The following is a 14,332-nucleotide window of genomic DNA, read 5'->3' on the forward strand; positions in this document are numbered from 1 at the left end:
AACTCATAAACTACTCATCCAAAATTCGATTTTCATATATCAAAACACTAAGAAAAATATTCTGCTTATTTTTAAGTAAAAAACTTAAAAAATTATAAGGATAAAATTATTAAAAAATATAATTTTTTAAGAAAAACATTGTTTTACAAGCGACTTGAAACTATGTAAAAAAATATTTTCAAAAAAGTTTACATTTTTTGAAATAATGAGTGTTCAATGATAAAAAAATCACCCGGTATACATTAATTTAAAAGTAAACACTGAGTGTTCTGTGTGACTATGGTAGTGACTTAGGTACTTACGTTAATACTTACCCCCTAGTAGTACACTTAGATTGTATTAAACATGCACAAATAATCGTGTTCAATACTATAATGCTTGTATATTTCTACGTTGTATTGTTTTATTTTTTTAATTCAATTCAACATATACACTCGCCTAGTTAAATTAATATGTTCCGAATTTTAATTACATTTCAATATTGTTATTATGTACCTATTGGTGTATTGCTGTGTTATTCAGTATTCTGAAAACAGTTTTGTAATTTATTTAAATTTTATTTTTTATAAAAGAAGTATTGTTTATTTTTTTTATTTGTTCTGTTGTTTATTATAAACTATTAATTTTTTGTTTTATTTTGATAAATGCAATTATATCAAAAACATACAAATAGGTATATGTTGATATTGAAGTTATGTTTATAGTTTAATACAAGTTTCATAAGTTATTTTACACATTGTTTTCTGTTCTGAAGGAAATAAGTAATAGTTTTTTTCCAAAGACGCATTTAAAATTTTAGGTATAGACAATAGTCATATAGGAATAGGTTAGATAGGTTGGTAGGTTGGTAGGTAAAAAGAAAAAAATCCTATTTGTCTTACATTTGAACGCTCCATAAAAATGTTAAAAAAGGTAAGAAATTTGGTACGTAAGATTTATTTTAAAATTGAATAAAAATTACACCTAAAATTTTTTTTCTAAAATTTACCAATTTACCGAATTTTACGTAAATTTACCGAATTTTTTTACCGGTAAATTCCACATCTCTAGTCCTATTAGTGAGTTGCTCGGTTTTGAACCATGATCAAATGCCGAATCAGATGTTGTGTTAATTTTACCCAAAGGCAAATTGAAGTTAAGATTGATGTCCTTGACAATAATATCCCAATTGTAAGAATCATGTCCTTAACTGATAATAACCTATAATCACTTGGACCAATAGGCCCCCTCTCCTTTTATGGATATTAAGTTTAAATGTATATATTACAGTTACATTGTTTATTTAGTTATTTCTTATACTCTATTGTTTAAAAAGCCAAATAGCGTTTATTTAAAAATAAATAAAAATTAATGAAAAATGCTACCCTCCCCCTCTCACAGGAAAATGTAATAAATTTCCACCTATGCACCTACTATACCCAACAATAGTAAGACCTTTAATTTGTTTCTTATTAATCAAATATATCTTGTTTTAGAACCATTGTATTCATATCAGGGACTAGGCATAACCTTTTTACATTCCAATTCTCATTTTTTAACCGGGGTTAATACGAGATATGATGAAGATACCAACGAACGTATGGTTCAACAATTTATAGACTTAAGATTCTATGTTCATTGGATTCGTGGAATTATAAACAAACATGTACGTAAACATGTTTCATTATAAATTGTAGGTATCAATTGACATTTTAAATTTATTGTGTTGTCTTAGTTTTTTCAATAACAAATTCTGCTTTAAAACTAACATATTTTAGAAAGAATATATATTTTTAAAATTTAAGATTTTAACAGGTCACAGTGAATTCATGCGTTTTACCAACTGTTGAAGGAGTTGTATATTCTTATGAAGACTCAAATGAGATTTTACCTCACGGGACATTAATTGACAATCATCTTAATATTAATGAGAATTGTGAAGTTGGATATCATAAGGCCTATCCCAGTCGTTTTAGGTTTTGTCAGGGAAAAGGAAAATGGTTAACAAATTCTGAGAAATTGTGTTTCAGTAAGTTTTGTATTGTGATTTGTATGCTGTAATAATTTTTAATTTTAATATTATAAGACTAATGGTTTTCTATGATCGATTATCATTCATTTACGTTTATAGAAATGTGTCCACCTCTAGAATCGGATAGTTTAGATATTAAATGTAGTCATAATGGTAAGTATGCTAACTGTTCAAATTTATCGATACCCGATACAATAGCAAGACTATCATGTAAGTCAACACATAGTGCACCAAATGGAAAAGATGAATCTCCACTACAATTAATTTGTCAGTCTAATGGAATGTGGAATAAACCACTATATACATGCAATCCAAGTAATTTATTGTATTTTTTGTCATATAAATATAATCCCACAATTTATATACATTACTAATTTACTCAACTTTTACTGTAACTAAATGCTTTTGTTTGTATAACAAAAGTTAAAATTAATGAATGACAAAATATCGTGAGGTTATGCCTAAATTGTTTGATGGACATTTTTAAACCGTCAATAACAAGTCTTTTTTATAGGTATTATTACTTATTATAATTTATATTTTTATTCAAATATTGTTTTAGATTGCGGTAGAGTATATATTGAAATCAAACTGTTGATCAACAATGGTACAAAAGCACTTGTTGGAACGGCACCTTGGAATGTTGGAATATATAGATTTGATAAAAAAAAATCCAATCATGACTTGATATGCGGAGGATCAATTATTTCTCCTAACTTAGTCGTTTCAGGTAAAATCTTTGTGCAACGAATTTAAGAAAGAATAAAAATTAAATAAATATAATTTTTAGCGGCTCATTGTTTTTGGAATCAAGGTATGTTATCTAATACAATATCAATAAGTGACGGTCTTTACAAAATTGCTGTTGGAAAATATGATAGAAACTTTTCAATAATTGACAACGAATTTACTAAAATTATTAACGTAAGTTATTAATAATTCAAAATCTGCAAATCGTTGGTACGAAATATTATATTATATTTATAATATTTTGAAACAATTTTAAAGGTGAAGATCGTTTACCTGACGGAAGGTTATAATGGACATACCGGGTCTTATTTTGAAGATATAGCTGTTATTCTGTTAGAAAAACGAGTGCCTTTTAGTGATGGTGTCACACCTGTTTGTATTGATTGGAATGGTGAATACAAGGAGGAAAATGGAGATCACGGAAAGGTGGGTTTTTAGTATATTTATATGTGAATTACTTTAATTATAAGTATCGACCATTTGTTTATAATGACAAAATACAGTGGGATTCTCTGTCTAAGTAACATATAGACACTAGTGTTCACGATTTCTCCAATCAAAACTGCAAACATAACAATTGGACAAAAGCTATGTAACAATAAAAACAAGGTATCACCCTGGTTGCAGCAATGCCATTAAAAAATACGAAAAATCTTTTAACAGTTTAAAGTCCAGGACATGACTATATTCCAAATTCATAAATTCATTCATTCAAATTTCCCTGAAAAGGGAATTATAACATTGCTCAAAATTTTTAATTCGATATTGTTACAAGGAGTATTTCTAAATTAATGGCGGAATGCAACGATAATACCCATCCCTAAATAAAAAAAAACAAATTTGAAATACACAACTACAGATTCTCATCTCTTTTAAATAGTATGAGCAAGGTCTTGTAAAAAATTATCAACAAAAGACTCATCTGGTACCTCGATTCAACCAATCGTATCTCCAAGACTCCAAACATCAAATTTGCTTCAAGTGTATAAGTATAACCATTCTACTATAGATAACCTCTCTACATTACACACTGACATCAGCACAGCTGACATGGTCTGGAGAGATGGAGTATTATCGATTCTTATGAAATAAGATATTAACGGCCACATGATAAAGTTTATTGCAAACTTTTTAACTAATCGTTCTATCAGAGTAAAAACTCAAAACAAATTATCTAATCAACATTACATTGAGAATGGTCTCCCGTCAGGTTCAGCTCTCAGCGTCACTATCTTCCTGGTAGCAATAAACGGCATTTATATAAACATCTGCCATTTTCTGTTTAACATAAACTCTTTGCGGATGATTGTAACATTTATTGCAGTGGGACAAATCGAGCAACCTCGAATCAACACAACTTGTAAATGTTATACCATAAACTCAGGAAGATTTTACAGGTGGGGGGGGGGGGGGTATAACACCCTCCGAATACCGGCAATTGTAAGTACAAGTCGGCAATTTTCAGAAACCGAAAAGTCAAACTTTTTATATATTCTGAGCGGAGCGAATTTTACAATGTGTGTTTTTTTATTGTGTCTGTCATCACCTTTTAGTAGAGTAAAAATGCTTAGATTTTCTTCAACAGTCAAATCTTTTCTGATAAGAAACTTCAATAAAATGTTATTTATTGGGTAAAAAAGCTTGTATTTTTATAAGCATTTAAAGTTCAAATATTGACAAAATACGTAAAATTTCGCGAAAATGTATAATTTATTTTGAGTTAGAAATTCATAAAAATTTTTCTTTTTAAATCTAAGATTTGAAAAAGAAAAAATGTCCACAAGTAAGTCAAATTAAATTTTTATAAGTGTTTGAAGTTCATATTTTTACAAGATTGGATATTCACTGGATTTCTCGTATAGCGATTTTGTTATTTTGTTGTAAATCAAAAAAGTATCACTGTAAATACATTAAAATTTCACTGAATTTTTATTTTATCAATGCCTATACTTGAAAAAAATTTCAAAATATTTTAACTCGTTTTAAGCTATTCACTGACAATTTCAAATTTCAATTTTAGATTCTGAATGGAACGATGAATGTATTGATTTTACAATGATGTGTTTTTTTATTTTTTTTATTTTTGTGTCTGTCATCACCTTTTAGGACAGTAAAAGTGCTTAGATTTTCTTCAACAGTATCTTTTCTGATAGGAAATCGAATCTAATTGGTACTTTGGGGGGGTGGGGGGGGGGGTCAAAAGTAAAAATTTCCAGTAGTTTTCAAAAGCTACGTGAAAAACAAAAGAAAAATTATGGAAAAACAGGAATTTTTACGCAAAATCTGTTTTCGAGAAAATCGATTTTGGTTTTTGGTACAACTCTAAAACAAACTACCGTAGGTACATACAATTTTGACTGAATGTTTATATTAGCATTTTCTATACACCATAAAATTTTTCAAATATTTTGATTTATTTTGAGCTGTTTACGGACATTTTCAGTTTCCATTTTATTTAGTTTTTTTTTCTATAAATATCAATAAAATTTTATTTGTTGGTTAAAAAAGCTTGAATATTTAATAGAAGGTTCCTATTATATTATTTCAAACGCAGATGAAAAAAATTAAAATCCATAGTATTTCAAGATTCCTCATAAATTTGTCTACCTTTTTAAAAAAAAAATGTCTACAAACAAGTAAAATTAAATTTTTATGAGCGTTTGAAATTCATATTTTTACAATATTTGATATTCACTCGATTTCTCACGTAACGATTTTCTTATTTTGTTGTAATTAAAAAACTTATGACTGTAGATACTTGAAAATTTCACTGAATGTTTATATTAGCATTTTCTATATAGGATAACATTTTGAAAATAATTTGACTCTTTTTGAGCTGTTTGCGGACATTGTCAGTTTTCAATTTTATTAGTTTTTTTTCTATAAATATCAATAAAGTTTTATCTGTTGGGCCAAAAAGTGTAAAAAATTAATATAAGGCTCCTGATATATTGTTACAATAGCAGTTGAAAAATATTAAAAATACATTGGCACAATTTTTTTTTATAAGGATTTAAAGATCGAATTTTGACAAAATTTATCAATTTTAAAATTAAATAATTATTTGGTAGTTAAAAATTTGTAAAATGTTCAACTTTTATATCTAAGGATTAAAAATTTAAAACAAGATTCCACATAAGTAGTAACTTCTGTTACCAAAAAATCTAAAAAATACATAAGCTCAGTTTATTTTTATAGTCATTCTAAGCTCAAATTTGGACAAAATTACATATTAAAAAACCTGGAATAATCTGGAATTTTAGTTATTTTGTTGTGATTGTATAATATTATACGTGGGTACTTGAAACTTCTAAAGTATATACTATTATATATCTATGATAGTATCACGGTTTGTTGTTGATGTATAACGTGTTATAAGTACCTAATGGATACTGTGATATGATTAATTTGGAATTTATTATAGATCAATTTTTTTTTAATACTATAGATAAGTATATAATATTATGTCTTATACCTAGACTGACATATACCGTCTCCGCTTAGAATCATTTTTCTTATACAATGATATTATATCATTGAATTCAAATTTAATACTATCCATTATATACAGTGACCCACTTGTAACCTACTGCACAGCAGAGCGACATCCACTTACCCACCTTTTTTATCTTTTTTTTTTAATATTGTATTAGTACTTTTAGTTTGTAAATAACACTTGGCTAATAACTGTTGTGACTGAAGCCCTAATTATTAAATAATAATAATGACAAAAAAATTATATGTTAATTTTATAACCGCACTGCATTGTACGTGATAATTGTTTTATACTCTTACAGATTGTTGGTTGGGGGAAAACAGAAAATGCCAGTTCAAGTCCTATTTTGTTAGAAGCATCTTTACCATACATCGACCGTAGCACTTGTCGGGGAATGTATAAAAACGAATTTGAACGGTATGTGACTGTGGATAAGTTTTGTGCCGGTTCTGCATTGGGTAATAAAATATTTAAGTATTAATAGTTAATACCACGAAATCATTATTTTTTTTTTTTTGACAAACTTAATTTTAATTTATTTAACACTATTAAAAATGAATATTAATTGTCGTACCTATTGATTGTTTTAATTGACACACCACACACGTCATTGTTATATAACGTATTAATTTCTTACTTTACAAGTTAATGAGTCATAATATCTAAAAGGTAATCCTACTTGCACAGTTGAACTGTGGTATGATACATCGACATTCGATTAGTACCGTTCCTTGTAAACCTCATCGACTCATATAATGTGAATACATACTCCAGAAAATTTCAGTGTTTTTTAGAAAAAAATTTATCGACTCACATAATAGTAATAATCTAAGGCAATTTAATCTTTAATGGTCACCTTTCAAACGATTGTAAGAAAATGATAACTTAATGTCTATTGTAGGAAAGACTTTTATTAAAATAAAGCAATCATATAATATGTTGTATGATTAATTTAAGTACTATGAGTAAAATATTTTTAATTTCAGGACAAGGAGTGGGTAGTGGAGACAGTGGTGCTGGTTTATGCTTTTTGCACTCTGATTCTTATTATTTGACCGGAGTAGTGAGTTCCAAGGATACAGATAAAAATTATTCAATCGCAACTTTTACAGAAATAAAGTACCACATTGAATGGATTCGTGGATTGTTTGACAGATATAACAAAGTCAAATAAATTATGATAATATTATTAGAAAAATAAAAAAAAGATTGTTGTCTCTTTCTACGGTTTTCATTTATTTATAAATACTAATTAAGAGTTACTTGTGAGTATTATTTATAATAAGAAGGATAACTTAAGTATTATTATTTTTTTTTGGTATACGCTAATAAATACTTGTTCGGACGACAACACCGACCGTACTATCAGCCGTAGTCTGCGTGTGTGCGGCGAACGTACGCAATACACGCGTTAAGTTAGTCGCTGCTCCGCGTCCGACCATAGCTTTCTACCGAGTTCGACCGTCCGACTACCCTAGGCATAGGCGCAAATAGCGTTTGAGATTTGGGCGGGCTAAAGCCTTACTTTGATAATATTGAATAAGCTTAAAACGAAACGTAGGAAATGTTTGGGGGGGCTATGGACATTTTTGGGAGGGCTTAGCCCCTAGAGCGCCCCCTATTTGCGCCTATGACCTTAGGCCTCGGTCCTTACCACCGATACCACCATTACCTAAATTGTACCTAAATTAAAATTCATTTTTTTCGTTATGCGTGTTTACATTAATATTTTAATTTGGGCAAAATATGACTTAAAAAAAAAATGAATGGGTGGTGTGGCTAAAAATATAAAATTACCGCAAACTGCTCAAGAATCGAAAATAATTTCTGGTATGTTTAATAAATAGAAAAAACTTGAGCCGATAAGCAAGCAATAAAAAAATATATATATTACAAATTACAATTTAAGATAATATTAATTTGTAAAATATCTAATACCTATATAAGAGTAATAGGGTATGGGGTATTGGGGAAACAGATTAACAAAACGCGCTCTGGTGGAAATAATTTGTACCTTCCGATTCGGGATAGATTTTACTAGAATCACAGAACCTATAGTAAAAGTATACTACTGTTTTATTTTGTTTAATTCGTTTAAAGTCGACATACTTCTTCTTACTTGACGTACTTAATCGTTAGGTGTTCCATGTTATACATTTTTATTTTCTAAATAGAATTATGGAGTTAAACGTGCATGGTAAGTACTTAAAATATTTTTAATTAACAATATTAACATACCTAGTTACGGACTATGTTAGTACATAGACCATTTAAATTTTTATGGTAAATCAACCATCTACCTATATTATTATTATATAATATATATATATATATATATTATTACAATTATTAAATAATATTATAATTTAAATTTACAGAAATGGAAAATCAAGAGAATAAGAAAAATAAAAATAAAAATAAAAAGAAAAGCAATAACTATTGCAGTGTTTATGGATGTAATAGTTTTTATTTAACTAATGAGTGTATAAGTTTCCACCGATTGCCAGATTTAAACGAACCAAAAATATCATGGAAAAATAGTTTTGGGATTGAAGAATTGGTAAATCGTCGCAGAATTTGGGCTGTCAAGTTAAAGCTATCTGAAGAAGCATTAACAAAAAAGCAATTACAGGTGTGTTCAAAACACTTTACTCCAAATGATTACTTGCCAGGTATGTTATTATGTACCTAATAAATTTTTGAAATACTCAATCACTTTTTATAATTAGTTAGTAAGTTGTATTAAAACTAATTGATAATCTAGGATTCAATAGAATACGTCAACGTCTTAGGCCTTTTGCAGTTCCTTCTGTAAATTTACCAAAATCCTCAGTTATACTGCCTTCGCCCAAAAAGAGATCATCTCCAAAAAAAAGAGTATATCAAGACCAAATTGAGGATGAAGTAAGAAGTTAGTTTATTTTTATACCCACCATAGAGGTTTACATATTTTCTAATCTGATTTTAGTGTCATGATGAGAATTTGAACATTAGCTCTTCAACATCAATTCAAGTGGACGATGATAGTTTGACATCCAACCAAACCAACGATATAACAGTTGCCAATAATATTATTAATCAACTTAAAACCACACAAGACAACGGAACACAAGTGTCAAGTGGTGACCTTGTAACTCCATTGATTTCTTTAATAGATCACAAAAAAAAATTAATTACCATGACCGGAATTTGTTCTTTTAATGCTTTAAATGAAATAATTAATTTGCACAAACAATATTTTCCTGATAAGAGAACACACAGACTTAATTTAAAAGAGCGTATTATAATGGTATTTTTAAAATTAAAACAAGGTCTATCATTTGCTATTTTAAGTATTTTATTTAATGATTTAACTTCTGAAACTTGTCGTTCGACCTATATTTTAATGATCCCCCAACTTGCCCAAATAATGCAGTCTTTGGTTTATTGGCTTTCTAAGCAAGAAATTTTATCAAATCTTCCATTTTGCTTTGACAATTTTAACAATGTAAGGGTGGTACTTGATTGTACAGAAATTTCTGTGCAAAGGCCTAAATGTTTAACATGTCGTATTAAATGTTATAGTAATTACAAATCTACCTTCACCTTAAAGTTTTTAGTAGGGATTACTCCAGGCGGCTTAATAAGTTTTATAAGTAAACCTTATGGTGGCAGATCATCAGACAAAGCTATTTTCGAACAAAGCAATATAATTGAAAATATGCAACCACCAGATGCCATCATGGTTGATAAAGGGTTTCTTATTGATGATATTTGTAAAAAAAAAAACATTTCTATAATAAGACCACCTTTTTTAAAAAATCAAACACAATTTAATAAGGATGATGCTCTATTATCTAAAAATATTGCCAAAGCCAGAGTTCATATTGAACGAATAAACCAAAGATTGAAAAGCTTTAAAATTTTTCAACAGACATTTCCCTGGGCACATGTTCATCTAGCTTCTGATATAATGGCAATAGTTGGAGGATTATGTAATATTAGTCCACCAATTTTTTCTCTGGATAAATTTAATAGTTAATACCTTTTTTATATTTTCACTCAACACTAAGTAATAATGTACATTTTAATTTCTCATTTCATAAGTTTTGTATCAAAGTTAAAAAATTACAAATTATGATTGAAAAATCTTTTTTATTGTAATATAAATTTAAAATAATTAATTAATTTTACAATATTATAAACACTAAGTAATAATGTACATTTTAATTTTTCATTTCATAAGTTTTGTATCAAAGTTAAAAAATTACAAATTATGATTAAAAAATCTTTTTATTGTAATATACATTTAAAATAATTAATTAATTAATTTTACAATATTATAAACAACTAACAGAACAATAAAAATCATTTTATGTAACTTAGCATGTGTAAGTGCATGCTTCATGTAATAATCTTTCAAAATATATTTTTTTTAAACTAAAAAATAAATCTTTACAGTAAAGCCCATCATAGATTACATTTATTACAGTATAATTATTATCATAACTACTATATATAATGAAATCACACATCTGAACATTTAATAAAACCATACCCATTTGGGCTTGTGCATAATAGGAATGATTTTTTTTAAGACTTAGAGAATCATCTGAGTTTTGAATAATAAAATTTAACCTGGGTATTAAATCTTTAATACTTAAACTTTTACCTTTAAAGGGGCATTTTATTTCTATTAATTTTATTGGCACATTTTCATTATTTACTATCACACCATCTGGTGTGTAACCTAACCAAGGGTTTTTTGAATTAATTACCAAACCGCATTCCACAATTTTTTGATTTGAGCAACTAGCATATAAATCTCTAGCAGTATTTTCGTATTCAATTCCATGTTTAACAAATTTGTTTGTAAAAGACTTTGCCCAAAAATATTTACTGGACTTCAATGACCATTGTTCATCTGTTTTTAGTGTTTTGTTATATGTATACAAGCTGTAACACCGACTCCCTGTAATTCTGAATTGCCTACATGAATCCCAAAAAGTTTTGTCTTTCAGGGAACGATTCATGATTCCAGCAGCATCTGTTGAAAGTTTTGAATAATAAAAATCCTTACAGCAATCTCCCATGTCCATTACTGGGTAGTTTTCCAAGATGTCCATTAATGGATGTGAAGATAATATCAATTCAATAGATTGGACATTATTATTTTGGTTTAAATCACTACTTGGTAAATGTCGGCCATATTTATGGAGAGCCAATGCTGACGCTGTTTCACAAGAAATAAACCTCGACCTTCAAAATTGAAAATACAGCAAATTAATTTTTTATAAAATGTACAATTATCAAGTATTATAAATAAGAGTGAACTAATTAATACTTCCTTTAATCTTGGCTTGTGGTGGAGGCAATAAGAAATGTTATTATCTAAAATCTAGGTTAAAAAAACAATCATATTATATAATTAGTAAAATTCAAAACCAATCATACAGTATTCACTAAGCTAAGTAATAACATAAAAACATGCATCAACTAGATAATCAAATAGACTAGTACAACACAACAGTTAGTATAATTTTACTCATAATCATAGGCGTAATTAGAGGCATTAACAGTACAAACCCTGATTTTATAGTAAAAAAAAGTTAAAATAACTGGAGCTACAGATAAAACTGTGGGGGGGGGGGGAGGGGCTAAGTTGAGTAGGGGCCCCAAGTTACCCCTAATTGCGCCTATGCTCATAGTTAATGAATACAATGTAACTTTAGATTAAACTATTGATGATATATAAAGGATATGTGAAGACAGATAACTGGTTCCGGTGTGATGATTGTCTGACACGATAACCATTGAACAATGTTGTTAATACAAGTGTTTACAACATTAATTATTCATATTTAATTTGTATACCACTGAATTTATCTACAATAAAAATTAATAAACACAATTATAGTTTAAAAGTATAACCATTATAGGTTAACCATACCTAACTGTCTCTCCATCAATATCAACATTCATTTCACTAGTCTTTTTGTAACAACAATCAAACGTATCCACAGGTAATGGTTTGTACTGTGTTAATGTCGGCTGTCTTAATTTTGTCCATTGACATTTTACATCAGTTGATGACAATGTTTCCAAATCAGCAATTGGAGTTCTAAAATTATAAGTTATGCACAATTGTATTAGGTACTAGATTTTTAATCAAATTGAATGTAAAAAAAGTCACTTAAGTAATTATTTACCTGTTCAATAACAGAAGAACAGATACCACATGCTTGCAGCATTCTGAAGCACCAGCCTTACAACTACAGGTAAAAGGCAGAATACTTAAAGAATGACTTACCAATTCCCCATTCACTTCATGTGGCAATTCATGTATATGTGATGTCTGTAGTACTAGGGCTTTAATCTGTATAGTATTCTCCTAAAAATTGAGTACAATCATTATAGGATAATACCAATAAATGCCTAATAGGTACTAAAATATTTATATAATTTTAAAAATAATTACCGTTTCAATCTTGCCACATAGAATTATTTGGTGACCATTCAAAATGTGCTCACCTTCAATGGCACTCCGAGAGTTTAAATTACAATTAGCGTAAGAAAATATACTAACCAATGACAGGGACATTTTATTGTACACGGATAAATATTAGGGAAATTAAATAATATGTCAAAATAAAAAAAAAACCCTATTTAATGTCTTAATTTAATTTTGAAAAAAGACGTAAATCCGCGGAATACCATACAAACGGAGTCCGGAGTCCCGAATCGATTTGGAGGGGAAACCGCCCATCCATAGTACACCAGCGCTCCCTGTGTTAATCTGTTTACCCAATAATACAAAATCCCATTTTCTATATTTTTGGTTGCTCAGTTCATCGATAACCTTATCTGGCATGAGTATTGTATTGACCGGTGACATGCAAATAAAGCCAACACATTCAGTGACGTATTTTGTATGTTTTTTTAGGGGGTGTCCAGATAATATAAGTATATACTTATTTATTAATTGGTTGCAATATTTCTCTGTCTTACATCTACTACCACAAAGTTCATAATATACTCATCAAATATTGCAATGAAACATTTTTTATTTATTTAATTAAAAGTAAGAATTTTTATGTAATTTAAATCATACGTAATGTATAAAATACCTATAGTGTATATCTAAAATAATTAAATAATACAAAAATTGTATTTTCTAGGTCATAATAGTTTTACAATTAAAAATGCATAATGGATGATTATTCAAAGTCTGACGCTCATGTGAATATGTGATCCTAGTCTTAATCCTTAAATAATAATAAAGCAACGAGAAAAAATGACTTAAAAATATTACGATTCTTGATTCCATAAATATGCCTAATATTAGTTTAAAAAATACTTAATTATAATGTTTAAATTTTAATGAATATTAATTTACGAATTATGTTCACTTGTGAAAAATAAATATTAGGCATAAATAATATAGGTACTCACCAATGACAATAATAAGATAATATTACTATTTCACTGTATATATTTTTATCTGCCTTGTTTCTTCGACGACGATTAAATGAAAAATGATTCAAATTCAATTGATAAATAATAATATGTTTTAAAATAAATGTACATGGACATTTTTAAGATCCAACGTATTAATTTATAAAAAAAAAACATCAATGTAATATATTAATATCTAAATATACACAAATTCCCGCTAGAAAAACAAGTAACACAGACACATGAAGGCACGGAGCCGCCAGATAAAAATATAAATTCCATGTATACCCTAATAGGATAATAGTAACATAATATTATTTAAACATATTAATATACATTAGTAAATATATTATAGTTATCATCATCGGTCACAATTATTTAATAATTATTACTATATATTTTGTTTGTTATATTCGATACCACTGGTGCTATAAGAATAACAGTTTTATAAATAATTAAAAATATAATAGGATGATAAGTACATTATTTAAAACTAAATTTATTTTATTTTCTAATTATTAGTTTAGGACTTTATATAATATTAAAATAGTTCATAACGAACCACATATTTTTGTTTGTCAAATTCCCTTTAAAATTTATCAAAATTTAAGCTTGAATTTTGTTTTTTGGTTTTTGGGGGG

At 27.9% G+C, this 14,332-nt stretch overlaps 3 protein-coding genes across 10 annotated transcripts in view; 2 read left to right on the forward strand and 1 right to left on the reverse strand.

The window, feature by feature from the left end:
- The window catches only part of LOC100166859 (modular serine protease), a 17,182-nt gene extending 9,702 nt beyond the window's left edge, over nucleotides 1-7,480 (forward strand). For all 5 annotated transcript variants that reach the window (XM_016803552.2, XM_016803553.1, XM_016803554.2 and 2 more), the window contains 8 exons: nucleotides 1,476-1,645; nucleotides 1,795-2,008; nucleotides 2,111-2,326; nucleotides 2,574-2,741; nucleotides 2,802-2,935; nucleotides 3,020-3,187; nucleotides 6,559-6,715; nucleotides 7,244-7,480. In XM_016803552.2, coding sequence (XP_016659041.1) covers nucleotides 1,476-1,645; nucleotides 1,795-2,008; nucleotides 2,111-2,326; nucleotides 2,574-2,741; nucleotides 2,802-2,935; nucleotides 3,020-3,187; nucleotides 6,559-6,715; nucleotides 7,244-7,431 — 1,415 coding nt within the window. In that variant the 3' untranslated portion in view covers nucleotides 7,432-7,480. The remainder of the gene's footprint in view (nucleotides 1-1,475; nucleotides 1,646-1,794; nucleotides 2,009-2,110; nucleotides 2,327-2,573; nucleotides 2,742-2,801; nucleotides 2,936-3,019; nucleotides 3,188-6,558; nucleotides 6,716-7,243) is intronic.
- A 656-nt stretch (nucleotides 7,481-8,136) lies between these two features.
- Nucleotides 8,137-10,350, forward strand: LOC100568499. Of its 3 annotated transcripts, XM_029487699.1 has the most exons (5): nucleotides 8,137-8,320; nucleotides 8,397-8,454; nucleotides 8,636-8,929; nucleotides 9,022-9,161; nucleotides 9,226-10,350. In XM_029487699.1, exons 1-5 carry the CDS (start codon nucleotides 8,216-8,218, stop codon nucleotides 10,276-10,278), a joined length of 1,650 nt encoding a protein of 549 aa, XP_029343559.1. In that variant the 5' UTR covers nucleotides 8,137-8,215; the 3' UTR covers nucleotides 10,279-10,350. The 3 variants fall into 3 exon arrangements, with proteins under 3 accessions (XP_029343559.1, XP_003243795.1, XP_029343560.1); XM_003243747.4 differs by having other exon boundaries at nucleotides 8,137-8,454; XM_029487700.1 differs by lacking the exon at nucleotides 8,397-8,454.
- An 842-nt stretch (nucleotides 10,351-11,192) lies between these two features.
- LOC100568586 lies at nucleotides 11,193-12,849 on the reverse strand. 2 transcript variants are annotated; one of them, XR_003839086.1, is made up of 5 exons: nucleotides 12,715-12,849; nucleotides 12,446-12,627; nucleotides 12,187-12,357; nucleotides 11,339-12,122; nucleotides 11,193-11,283 (listed from the first exon to the last, which is right to left on the reverse strand). XR_003839086.1 is itself a non-coding variant. In XM_003243748.4 (4 exons), the coding sequence occupies exons 1-4, from the start codon at nucleotides 12,835-12,837 to the stop codon at nucleotides 12,119-12,121; spliced, it is 480 nt and encodes a 159-aa protein (XP_003243796.1). In that variant the 5' UTR covers nucleotides 12,838-12,849; the 3' UTR covers nucleotides 11,317-12,118. The 2 variants fall into 2 exon arrangements, 1 of the variants encoding a protein (XP_003243796.1); XM_003243748.4 differs by lacking the exon at nucleotides 11,193-11,283 and having other exon boundaries at nucleotides 11,317-12,122.
- Between the last annotated feature and the right edge of the window lie 1,483 nt (nucleotides 12,850-14,332).

The sequence above is a fragment of the Acyrthosiphon pisum genome, chromosome A1 (genome assembly GCF_005508785.2).
Source record: "Acyrthosiphon pisum isolate AL4f chromosome A1, pea_aphid_22Mar2018_4r6ur, whole genome shotgun sequence".
Taxonomy (NCBI): domain Eukaryota; kingdom Metazoa; phylum Arthropoda; class Insecta; order Hemiptera; family Aphididae; genus Acyrthosiphon; species Acyrthosiphon pisum.